The 13,328-nt window shown below is 41.3% G+C and overlaps 1 protein-coding gene across 5 annotated transcripts in view; it reads left to right on the plus strand.

Moving 5' to 3' along the window:
• Window positions 1–1,457: 1,457 nt before the first annotated feature.
• Window positions 1,458–13,328, plus strand: part of NFE2L2 (nuclear factor, erythroid 2 like 2) — a 25,055-nt gene continuing 13,184 nt past the window's right edge. The window contains exon 1 of one of the 5 annotated variants that reach the window (XM_017837977.1): window positions 1,458–1,522. In XM_017837977.1, coding sequence (XP_017693466.1) covers window positions 1,493–1,522 — 30 coding nt within the window. In that variant the 5' untranslated portion in view covers window positions 1,458–1,492. Of the gene's footprint in view, window positions 1,523–1,803; window positions 1,883–2,130; window positions 2,153–7,788; window positions 7,810–12,044; window positions 12,227–13,328 lie in introns of those variants that run through there. The other 4 variants (XM_017837995.1, XM_017838012.1, XM_017838028.1 and 1 more) reach the window with 4 other exon arrangements.

A 13,328-nucleotide genomic window follows, 5' to 3' on the forward strand; every position in this document is an offset into this window, starting at 1 on the left:
TCGCCATTGCAAATGATTCATTGTCGCCATGCATTCTACCTCCATGGAATCAAAGCCATAGCATCATAACAGCTACTTCAATATACCTACCTCATTCAGCATATCTTCTGCTTAGACCTCTGTAAGATGTTTAGTGGCTCTGTGGAAGGCTCCCACTATATCTAGTACAGTTACCATATATGCATATAAGAAATCTTAAATTTCTTTTCCCTTCCAAGGGATATATCAATTTCATATAAATCTTTGGGTAGACATCCACCTCCAACATGACGGTGCAAGGAATTTAATTATTAGAGATTTATCAAATTTATACACTTGTGCAATTTTTTAAGTTATAAAATCACACTTTTGTACCTTGAAGGGCAAAACTGAAAATGAGATTTTCACTGCAGCTGTGTTTAAATTGCCAGGTGCACCAACAGCTGTGTTGTTGTGCGTACCCAAAGCAGACCCAGTGCACCAGCATTAGAGACCTGCAAAGCACCTGCAAAGGAATAGGTAGTGTCCTAATTCCACTCTATTTGGCTCTATTAGATCTTTGAAAGTAGCCTCAAAAATGGGCTCAAGAAATGACCAAAGGATCATCTGAAAGGTATATACTGACATATACTGTCGCCCAGGCTACATACACAATGGCAGTGGTCAGACCCTTTTCAAAGCTGTATTCAGTGCACTGAATTGATTAACTATTTGACTGCTGCTTATATTTTCAAGGGGAATTCAGCTAGCTCTCTGAAAAATGTCATTTACTAAATACCAACAGGTGCTTTAAGATAAGACACTCCAGTTATTTGGCATCTGACACTGGGGTAAGGATCCTGGCTTGTCCGCTCTAAAGCGTCCCCCCCTACACCTGAGGAGTAGGACATGGTGGTGGATGTGGTGCTGTTAATACGTGTTGCATATTTAAGAGCTGGAAAAGCCAAAAGGTTGACAAAATGTTATCAGGACCAGTGACATAGCTGCTCTGAGAGGGACCTCGCCCGGAGCTACCAATTCCCAACAACTCGTGTGTGCCGAGCCCCAGACCTCCTGATTTCTGTTTTGGCCGGTCCGGTGGCTCGCTCGGGTTCCCCGGCCCAGCGCACACGGGGCTGATCCCGGGGCTCTGCTGTCCCTCTAGGTCCTGCCGTCCCGATCGTCCCCCTGCTCCAGCGCCGAGCTCACCGAGCACGGGGCTCCCGCACCCACCGGGAACACCCCGAGCAGGGGTTGCCCGCGGGCCGCGGCATCGGGGCTCGGGCGGTGGGGCTGAGGGCGGACAAATTTCCCGACGCGGCCGCCGCCGCTGCCGGGAAAGCCACCGCCTCCGCGGGCCCCGCGGGCGCTGAGTGGCTGCGCGGCCGGGCCGGGGCGGAGCGGGGGGGGGGCGGCCGCCGGCCCGGCGCGGCCCCGTCCCCAAACAGCGCCGGAGCGAAGCGGCGGGTGGTGTGGTGTCGGGCCAGCCACCGCCGCGCCGTGCCGGCCTCCCCGTGCGCCGCGGCCCAGCGCCATGGAGATCGAGCCGCCGCCCGCCGCACAGGTGAGCGCGGCCCGGGGGTGCCCCGGACCCGCCGCCCCCCGCGGGCAGCGCGGCCCAGCCCCGCCGGTGCCGGGAGAGGGCGGGGCGCGCGTCACGCGCCCGGCGGAGCACGTGCGGCCGCCCCGCCCCCGCGGACGTGCTGAGTCACGGTAGGGGCGGGGCCGCCGCGGCCGGGCCGGGGTCAGCCAGGGCCGCCCGCAGCCGCGCCCGCAGCCTCGGCAGCGCAGGGCCCGGGAGGGCGAGAGGGGCCAGAGCCGCCCCCGAGGGAGCGGCCGGGGCGGCGCCGGAGGGGCTGGCTGAGCCGGGCGCAGCCGCGCGTCGCTGTCCCCACGGGCCCGGGCGCTCCCGCTCCGCACTCGGGTGAGTTACCGCGGGGTCCCGCTGCTGCAGCCCGGGCTCGCCCCGGGATGTTGCACAACAACGCAGCGCCCTGGGACGGCTTCGAGTTCGGGCCAGCCCCGCACAGGCAGCCCGAGGAGCCCGGGCCGGCTGTCGGTGCGGGGCTGCGGCCGGTGCGCCCCTCGCACCTCCGGCCGCTGGGAACGCCCCTCCGGGGACTCGGGCACAGCGGGGCGGGCCGGCCGTGGGCTCTGTCAGGGCACATCTCTTGGAGGCTCGGGAGTGTTCGTGGTTTGTACTTAGTGGCTCAGAAAGCTCTTCTCTCGAAGCCCGGGGAAGTTCTGAACCGTTTGTGTTGCAAACTAGTTGCACAAGAGCGGGGCGAATAACTGAAAACATAATCGAACTCCATTTTCATTTTATATAATCTTGTTTTTCTTCGGCTTTTAAATGGAAACCTTATCAACAGTGTTAGCTTTAAAGAAGTAATACTTAAAGCTTCATCTCGACCTGTTTTAATTCTTTTAATACTCCAAAACTAAGACTCTTGTGTTCTGATGATCTTCCAGTGTGGGTTGGTACAACATATGCTATGCCGTGGAGTTTCTTTTAACATTGTTCAGGTATTTCCTACAGGTAATATCACTTTAGCAGTATTGAATATACCTTTTTCTGTTCAATGGACACAGTTGCTTTTCCATCTTAGGCTCTGCTTGGCCCATCTGTTTTTCTAGCTGTGTGTGGCATAGCCATGACCACTTTGCTTCCTTCTCGGTTTCTTGGAAAATACTGTAGCAAAAATCAGTTTCTTGGCCTGTGCTATGTAAATACCCTGTGAATTTGTTTTTGCCTATATTATCGAGGTACTTCTATTATCATTCCTGAGTGACCATTGACAGACCAGTTCCTGTGTACCTGCTTTTCTACCTTCTTCCTCCATCAACTGTGACTTCTCTTCCCAAAACCTTACTTTTGTTACTCATTTGCCTGCTTTGTCAAACCTTTTCTACCAAGCCGTCTGTTGCAGTTTTCCTGAGTTCAGCAGCTGCTGGCTTCTTCTCTTACAGACCTAGCCTGAAAAAGCATTGTGTTCTTTAGATGGCAAATAATCATCATCTTTGACATATAGTTTTAATTGTATTTATTAAATGGAAAAGTTATGTATGTGTCCTTTCCCATAAAATGTTCACTCACAATGAGCAACAGGGAGCACAATCTTCATTTAGCCCTTCAGATTTTGTGAGCCAACAGATGGGGAGGGATTTGTGCACTTGTGCAAGTGCAGTACAAGCTCCTAGTTTCTATATGCCTGGTAGCAATTCTCATACCAGTAAAGGTAAGTGTGAAGGACTGGGACTGATCTAACTCCTTAACTAGAATGTAAAAAATCGCCACCTTCTGCTACACAATTCTGTGGGAGTTAGCAGTGCAATTGCCTGCAATATTCTTGAAAAAGGTATTCCCTTATTGTACACCTCTGCCTGGAAATAGGATGCACCTCTGCATGCAGAGGTGAAATGAAATGTTGCCTCTTACATGTGAGGAACATGGACTTCAGACCATCCAAGAAAAAAGTGCAACGGAACAAGTGTCACTACGTTTCAAATCACACATACAAAGGCAGGATGTAGTAGCTGTTCTCTTCAGTAAATTTGAGGTTATTGAAATGGTTGCTTGTAACCTTGTAAAAAAAAAAAAAAGCTCAACAAGTTCCTCTCTTACTAAGTTTTAAGCCTCACAACAATAAGAGAGGAAAAAATTCCCTTTCCAACACAGAAATGAAGTTGTGGGTTGCACTTAGGCTGAAGTAAGACTGATTGTGACAACTGGCAAAACAGACAATAACTGAGTGTCCGTGTAAGTGTATCTGTTAGGGTTTTTCTAGAGAACTAGAGAACTGTCCTGAAGAGTCTCCAGCTCAATTAAGTGTGATCTCTTCAGTGTAAAGGGCTCTAGTGAGGAACTGCACATACTTTTTTTTCTTGACATGCTGCATTAGATTGTCAAGTGAGTAGATTTATTTTTTATTTCCCATAGCCTATCATTTCCACATGAGGTAGATTCTGCAGGCAAGTTAAAGAAGTACACCATTCAGGACTGGCAACATGTCATGGCTTTTTGAGTTGGTTGATTTTTTTGATAATGAGGTTTAATAACCTTGTTGAATAGGAATATCTGATGAAGGTATCTGTAAAAATATCTATTTATGTATCTATGTGGATAAATTTCAATATAAGAAAACATCTACATTTCCGAGCATATTGTTATCTATCAAAATGATGGATAAGTTTGGAGGAAGTAGATGAGAGAGTATCACAACCACTTTCTTAAGTAAAAGTGATTTATTTTGACCCTCCCAGTTGTTCTGTGTTCACCTTGTGCTATCGAGCTGTACTGGTAGAGCTTTCTTTCCTTCAAAACTCACAAAAGAATATCTTTCGTTTAAGCCAGTGTTAGATATAATGCAATGTAGTACGTTTGGCTGCAATGAATGTAGTCTAGTAGGAGTTGATCCTGTCAATCTGTTCAGGAAAACAGCTAATTGGATGTTATTGTTAGTGTAGTAAATATCCATCATATGAATCCTGTTCTGTAGTTTCTCTTTCAAATGTGCTAAGAATTTACAATTGTACTGGAAATCGGTGGAAGTGCAAGTTAATTTTCTCAGAAAATCTGAACTTTGAAGAAGTTTGTTGCTAGCACTTGAAGCTGGAGAAGAGTTTGGCTTTGAAAGTTTGTTGGGAAATGTTTGAAAGAGACTAAACTGTAACAAAAAAGAATATCCAGTGTAAGCAGAGGACAGCTGGATGCTCTCTGTGCTTTAAAGAACTGGAGACATTTTTATAGCACTGTGTGGGTGGTTAGGAAAGTTTGTGTACACTTCCCAATAACGTTAGTGAGCAAGAATAAATTTTGGCTTTGTCTCTTTTTTCTTTTTTAATTAAAAAAATAGAGATGGTATAATAGTCATCCTGAATAAGAATGCAACAGGTTATGTATAGTCCAGAAAGACAAGGAAATTACTGAAAAAGTGTCAGATTATTGTATCTGTTGTTGCACCTGAATAGCCTTTTGTTTCTTTTACTTTCTTTACCTCTTAAATTTGCAAATCAGAAAAATACCTGTTTGATAGATATTGCTATTTCTGTGATCCTGACTGAAATGAATATAGCAATAGCATCTTGAACATACTTTGTTTAAAAAATCTGTGATATCTTTGTGGAACACGCTGGGCTTTGTGAGCTGATGTTGAGGAAAACTACAAGTGGAAGGACTTACGTGAAATATTTGTTCTAAGTAAAATCAATTCATACTATAGTTGAATTTTTCATATATAGTTGTAAAATTTTGTTATATTTTGTCCTTTAATACAACCAAAAAAACCCAAAACAGCAAAAGCTGTTGGAATTTATCACTGAACCTTTTTGCAATGCAGTAGACTTTTTAAGGAGAGTGAAAACAGTCAATTGGAGGTTCAAAAAAGGGTGAGCTTAGGGGAGAAAGAGATAATACAGAAAGTTCAGCTGAAGATGCCAGTAAATGATGCCAGGTGTACCCATGCTTGTAACACTGGATGTGTGGTTCATCGGGAAGAAGGAATTAGATTGATTCTTGTATCCCAAACATTACTTTCTTCTTTTTCCCCTCCCTTGCAATTGTAAAGATACGCTTTAAAATGACTAAACCATTCACTAAAATTAGGCCACTTTGCGTGATGTATTTGCAGTGATTGTCTTGGCTGAGGCTGGTGCAGTACAAGTCCAGGCAGTAACCTCTTGAGCATGAATTAAATATTAATCCCGTCCTGCTTGAGTTGCAGTGCTTGAGTTGCAGCCAGCAAGAAGTCCTGCAAAGTCTCCAGGTTAATCACCTGGTTAAAGTTTGCCTTGGCCTCCATCTCATTCCAACCCTAAGTAACCTATTATTTTAATATAGCACATTTCTAGAGAACTTCAGAGTTTGAAATACGTTCAGTTTTCTGATACAGTATATTATACCCAAGTTAAACTTTGTACCACAGAATACAGCTTTAGGTGAAGGGGAAAGAATATGACACAGTGGTCAGATTAGTCATTTTCAGCAATAAACTAGTTTAATTGCTTTTGAAAACACTTCATCTGCTACCTATGCAAGTCTTGTTATATAGACCAATGAAAAATCATGGAGGAGGAGTTGGAAGTCATGGCTTTGAATTTGTGTTATCCAAGGGTGACTGATATACAGTGAACTGAAATGCTGCTCAAGACTGTTCAACTGTAATACTTTTATGGCATATTTGTTTTATTGAGGTAAACAATTAAACCAGCCGGTAAGAACTGAAGCCAGCAATGCTATCTGTGGTGGATAAAACTGCTGAAAACCATGGAAGGCTTATCTGAAACAGATACCGGCAAATACATTTCAAGTAAAGATAGGCATTGTGTACTTTCAGCTTTCCTACCCCATAACTGCCTTCTGTATGGGAAAACAAGGCTAGTGACAGTCACGTATTAATTGGCAGCAGCAAGAAGTCAATTGCTCTTACAGCACTCAAGTTTTTCTAAACTATAAGAGCAGTATTACTGCTCTGTGAAGCAAGTGCAGGAACAGCTCTGTCTCTGGGTATTTTTTTTTTGTTTCAGTGATTTTTAGATACGTATTTCTTAATTTTTCTTTACGACTTTTTAAAATAAGGAAATGAAAAAATACATTCCCTAGCAGATTCTCTTCGTTTAATATTAGTTTTACCTTGACATGCATATGCCACCATTTCAAATAGAAGCAAAATGTCTATTTCAAATAGAAGCAAAGTCTCTCAGAACCATCCATTTAAATTAAATATTAATTTGGCACCATACATTTGTCTTTACTTGCTGTTGTTACAGGCTGCTTGGTTACTCAAATTAATATTTAATTTAAAAGTGTTTAATTATTGCTTTGGAGAAGAGCATTTGTCTTCATCCTATGAAGGATCTTCTGTTATCTGTCTTTTGCCGTTTTGAATTCTTGGTGAAGTATTTGTTCTGCTTTCTTTAACTGACACATTGATTTTTGAATGTATGTGTCGATACATGGGCTTTGTGTTTGCCTTTTAATTTTTATGTTAATATTTGCTCTAAAATAAGTGTTTTGATACATCGTTCACAGAGATCTTAGCAAGCTATTAGGAGATAATAAGAGTGCTAATTACTCAAGTTAGCATTATTTTATCAGCAGAGTATAACTCCTGCTCAGTAGTATATTACTAAACCCTAGCACAAGTATTCATTGGCAAAGCTCCAGTAGGATGGGTATAGCTGAGAAATAATACTTACGTGAGTGCAATTTATACACTACAGATCCACTTGAAGTTTTTCATTATGTCAGTTCATATTTCTGATTTGGCCTGATTAGTTGCAGTTTTTATACTGGGAAGAAGTAATATAAAATAGTGTTTATTTTTAGCAAAGTTATTTTTAAGGTACTGTAAATGACTATTAATTGACAGGTTAACTAAACCATTCCAAGAAGCATACCTTTGTTGTTAATGCTATTGCAGTACTGAGGGAGTTGACACCACCCAACCTTGTACATGTCTTGCAGTCTTAAGACTTTTAGTCTCACTTCTGCAGTATTATTATGAGCAATTTTATTAAAAAAGAGAAGAGAAAGGAAAATAAAGTTCCTTTAAGATTGATGTTGCAGCAACAAGTTATGTAAGACCAATTTGAAACCATCTCTTTAAAACCTTTTAAGGAAGTATCTTCTGCTTTGCTATGAAATGTAAAGATATCAACTTCTCCCTCCTTGTCCCCACCTCTCTCTTGCAGTTTCAAAGTTTTATTGCTGTTTGCTGTATTGATTTTACATGCTGTCTCTTGTAAGTATAACAAAAATTCCACTTCTGGAGACAGCTTGGAAAACAAAGTTTGCGTACTTGGGAGATTGACTCAGAAGGAGCTTGATTGATAGCGTGCCTTTAAGAGCAGGTTTGTTTTATGATTAAGGGTGTGTCTATTTGCTGTGTTTGAAATTAATACCTACAAAATGTTGAAGCAGTGACTTTTCAACAGCTGAGTTATGTGAAAAGCTGCCATGACTTTGATTTGCTTCCTGGTCAGGTCATGACCACCATTTAGTTGTAAAGAGCTATGATAGAAAGATCCTGGGGGCTTTTGTTTGTTTGAACCCTTGTGGTAAAATTAATATCTTCCTACCTATTGCTGTAATTGGAGTGGAGCAATTCCTGTGCTGCTTGGGCTGTTGGAAGATCCCCATTCAGAATTCCCGGGCAGCACGTGGTCAATGCAGGTCAGCTCCCATGGAAGATGACCAGTTTTTCTGTCTGCTCTGCAGCTGAGCATCTGCGTGTGGACACTTGATCCTTTCTTCTTTCTACCCTTAGGAACTGTTTGTTTGGGTTATGTGCTGTTGGGTAAGAAGACTGAATTTTGTTATAAATCAGGATATTTCCAGTTAGATTGCGTGTAGTTATGTGACCAGATGACACAATCATCTGGGTAGCAGAGCAATGGGCAGGAGAGGGTGGCAGGGATGAGTGGGTGGCTCTGAAGGTTGGTGCAGCTCAGCTCAGATGGGTGAGTTTTTCAGATGCTTCATGGCTGGAAGGAGAACAGGGAGACTGTAGCGGCAGAGGTCATACAAGACGTGTCAGTACGAGTATTCTACCCCAGCTTGTTACACTAATGCTTGTCTTCACCACTATGACAGTAGTAGTCACTGATAAGTCTGCACCAGTGCAGATAATACAGTCATTAAGTGCCCTTGAAACAAATGTACTGTAGACCCTGATGCAATCTGGGTGAATTATTTGACATGAGATGCATGGACATGTTTTCTGTTTTATAATACTGAATTATATTCACACTTGGTTTAATTTCTTCTACTGTAGATGAGTCTTCAGCAGATCTGTGTCAGCTGAGGAGTTTCTGGAAGATTGTCCCGCTGATATTTGTAAAATAAATCAAAAAAATCTGAATAGACTTTTGAAGCAAATAGAATTTAAGATACCTAAGGATGAAAATGGAAGTCAGTAAATAACAATGCTAGTGAAATAGCATAATATGAAAAACAGTACTTATATTTGAAACTAAACTGTGACTTCTAACAGCTGGTCTTCCAAATTATTTAAATTGAATTCTTTGGCTATGGAAATGCACATCATATTTCTGTGTTTCATAGATGTGTAGGTTGTAACAGAGAATTACAGCACAGTGACTTCTGATACTGTGCTATTTCGGTTTTAGTATTTGAACTAGAATATTATCAGGTCAGTTCTTCAATTAGTATAAGTTGTTGTGACTCAGTGAAATGTTGTAGTGCCATGGAATGTTTTATGGCTCGATTTGTGATCCTTTATCATCTGCCACTTCAGGAATCTAGTCTGCACCAACCACTCTTGGGAATCCTTGCTCAGCTGATAAACAGTGTGCACATGTCTAGACATCTCTCAGAGTTTCTTTTTGTTGGCAAAATGAAGAATGGAAGCCACTTAAATAATGAAACAGTTGAGTGCTTTAAATTATTCTGAAAAACTGTTACTAAGGTCAGAGCCATAGAATTATTTTAAACTCAAAATGAAGCTTGGGATGGGAGTTTTTGGTGAAATGTGGATGTATGTGGCAGAGATGATGAACAAGGTCTTATAAAATGCAACTAGTAATAACAATTAAGAGTTCATAGCTGAGTCAATGGGCAGTGATTTACCCTAACAGGATCTGTCTTTCCGTGTCTGAATTAACTGTGTTATAGAGAAACCTTAGAATCTTGCAATTTTTTTACTGATAATTTGCTATAATCTCATTTTTTCCTAAGTATTTACTGAGGCACAAGGAAGAAAAGTGTTTTGGTCAACAGAAGACTGCGTAAGATCCCAAACTGACATTTTCTTTGCATTCCATATTTTTCTTAATTTACAAGTGATCTTAACATTTTTGCTCAACAAATTGATTCTAATTATATCTGGAAAGCAATAAAATATTCTGTAATGTCTTCTGCTAGAAAAATCAGCTATAAATGCTGATTTTAGAAACCATCTGCTAAATATAGTGTACTGTAATATACTTGCAAACTGGATGCCTTCCTCTCCCTCATATTTAATATTATCATGCCTGCAGTATGTTTACTGCTTGTGGATGAAAAAGGTATATTGACATGCTTATTATTTGTGGCAAATAGTTGTGTTTTGGCTGTCATAGGTGCTGGTAAAGTGTATGAGGGGACACATCAGGGAATGGCCTCTGCCTTGATTTCTTAGGTATATCTACCTACTTAATCAGAAGGCTGAGAGAGACATCCTTGTGATAATTGGGTGTGTGGGCTATGAGTGTCCTGTACACTCCAAGGGGACAGACACGGAAGAAGCCCCAAGGGAAATGGTGGGCAGTGGAGGGTTTTGATTTAGATGGAAGGACACAATTACTGGTAGTTGAGTTTTGCAGTTTTGTTGTTCTTTTGAGGATATTGACAATTACTTTGGTAAGAAGTATAAAACCATTTACCTATTTATCTACCATCTTTACCATCTACCTGATTTATGCCTTGGAAGATTAATTAGATCCCTTTGCTTTCGGAGTTTATAAATTTAAAAGTGAGGGCTGGATTGCATCACACAGACAAAGCTTTAGTTTTGTACCCAGTTGTTGTTCAGTTCCTCAATGGGCTTACCTTTTTTAAGTAAAAGCTGTCATTGTTTACAGAAACGATAACTTACATGTGGATGCCTGACACATTGGCCCTTCTTGAACTTTCTAATTTAGTTGTTTAACTTTACAGGACCTTCACATGGAAGAGCTTCCTGAAACCTTTGTGGGGGCTGATGACTTTTAGAGGCTTGCTTTTTGCTGAGAAATGTGTGAATTACAAGTGCTTAAGACAATGAGTAAAATCTACCCTTGCCTCATTCTATGGAAAGACAAGTCTCACATACATAATGGTGTGGCTAGAGGAAGGGGAAAAGCTATACAAAGTCCTTTCATGCAAATTAAATAACGATTTCTGTGATGTTTCATGTCAATTTAGGGAGAGTGTTTTTGGTCATCAGTGCACAGATGAGTGTATTATTATTGACTGAAGCTTTTTTGTAGTATGTCACTAATGAAGGCTGTTCATATTGTCAAATAAACCATTTAACCATAGATTACTTGTTTGGAAAGATACTGTCACCACAGTGAAAATGTGCCTCTGGGTCTCCCTTTCTCCAATCTGTTACAGTCCTGTACTGCCCGGTGGTGACCAGTTGAACAGCAATGTAATTTTGGCCTTATTTCTGGATCAGTTTTTTTCTCCCCTTTTAGAAACTAAATAATCTTTCTAATTGTATTAGAAGTTGAACACTCAAAAAAATTCTCCCTGCTTATTTAGTCAGAACTATGGACTGACACTGAATTCCCAGCATTATCTATATGAATTATGTATGTGAAAAGAGCACATTAATTGCAAGACTGACTCACAAAGGTGTTTTAACAGCTGTGCCCCACAGACTGCAGTGGGAACTGAGTATCTACGTACTCTGCCAGATGTGGGGACATCACAGCTCTGCCCATATCTGGAGCAAACGCTATTCCCTGCAATATAACCGTATTCTTAAGCTTTTAGGCTTAAGATTGTGCTCTAGGCTGATTCGTGTGGAATTTCCTTGGTGCAGCCTTACCAGGTAAGATGTCTGTGCTTCTGAAGGAGGGCTGGTAGATGTGTGCTGGCAGGACATGTGGTGAACCTCATTGCTTTGTAACCCACCCAGACACTCTAGTTGCTTACTGCTGTAGTTTGTCCACAAACAACAAAAACAAAGTAAGTTGCTTGTGAGATCAGTGAGGTGGAACTTGTGGAAACGTGCTTCTTGTAGTACTAGAGCACAGCAGTTTCCAAGTCCAGGCTGTAATGACCCATCTGGTGCCTGTCCCTGTAACTTGCCCAGCCATCAGCAAAATGCCAGCTAGAAATGGGGGCTTTACACTAATATCCCAGTGTGGTGAAAATGTGTGGTACAAGAAAGATTCTGAATAATCCTGGAGAATATTTTTACCCTCAAACAAATACACGGTTTTCATGTTTGGTTTGAAACGTGCTTTTCTAAAATGTGAAATCAAAATAGTGGCTATAATAGGTTATAACCCAAGGTTAATACAACCTAATAAATGTCATTTGCAGTTTTGTTCGGTTCTTTCCTCTGTTCCTCTGTTCATCTTTTCTTGCTTCCTGATTTGTTTCATTGGACATACGAATGTGCTGTAATTTGACTGGATCATGTTTCCCAGATGACTGAGCCATTATTATAAACAAGTCCTCTTGTGGATAAACTAATGAGTATCCTGTGGCAATGTCCACACAGAGGACATACCTGGCTGACTACTGCAGGATAGCTTGAAGATACTCATTTAACAGGTAACTGTTTTCCAAGTACTGTAGGTTCAATATAGAAAATAAATTGGAACACAAAGGCTTTTGTATTCCCGCTGTTAAAAGATCAGTATTTTACTTACATTATTTGTTTACATATAGGGATTTTTTATTGTATAAATGACGAAATTCAATAAATGCCCATTGTATTACGATGCAGTTTTAACTTGAGAGGAAGAAAATCAAGCACAGATAAAGCCATTAATAAATCTACTTCATTTCAGGAAAAGCTGGTCTATCTGAGATGGCTGCTATTTGAATACTTTTCAAAATGGAGTTATGTGGTGCAGCACCTACAGATTAGACAACAGCTAGAAAGTCAACCACAACAGAATCACCCACTTTACTTGCTGAGGCAACACAGCAGTATTTTGTTGATGTATCAAGCATGTAAAAACAAATAGACAGACTAACCCTCTCATAGAAAACAATCCTGTATTTTTGCCAGCCTCCTAATTTCATTGTGCAACTTGTGTAATAGATTGTAACTTGAATATATATTAACCTTGTGTGCTTATTGACTTAATAATTTTGTAATGCTGCTGATGCAAGATAAAGAGCAAATAGCTCTGTTAAGCTGAAACAGAGAATCAGACTTTGAGTAGAAGGGACCATAACACTACAACCCAAATACACTATGGAAAAGTGACACAATATAATTAAGACTGGAAAGAGAAGAACAGAACCCATCTAAGTGAAACGGCAAAGTTCTGAAAACATGTACGACTCATTGCTTTGGATACTGATGTTCCAGAAGGCACTCCGGGATGTCAAGAGATTTAGGACTAAGTTTGAAGAAGTGACACCCTTGGCCATGTTTGGCTTGTTCTTAGCAGTCAGGGTAGCACTTGAAAATATGGGCATAGTTCAATTTATTCAAGAAAAATTCACTGTCAGCAGCGCACCATGTTAGACCTTACCCTGTCTTTTCCTTTCAGCTAAAGCAGGGGAATTTGGAGCAAATACAATGCATGATAGATCTAATCCTCAATACTAGAGGATAACTTTGGAAAAATCGGGTATTGGACAAAGAAAATAAGTGCCAGTGTCAGAACTGAGATTTTGCTTTCTGTAAGCCGTGCAGATG

This window comes from Lepidothrix coronata, unplaced genomic scaffold, assembly GCF_001604755.1.
Source record: "Lepidothrix coronata isolate B3197 unplaced genomic scaffold, Lepidothrix_coronata-1.0 Scaffold7, whole genome shotgun sequence".
Lineage (NCBI taxonomy): Eukaryota > Metazoa > Chordata > Aves > Passeriformes > Pipridae > Lepidothrix > Lepidothrix coronata.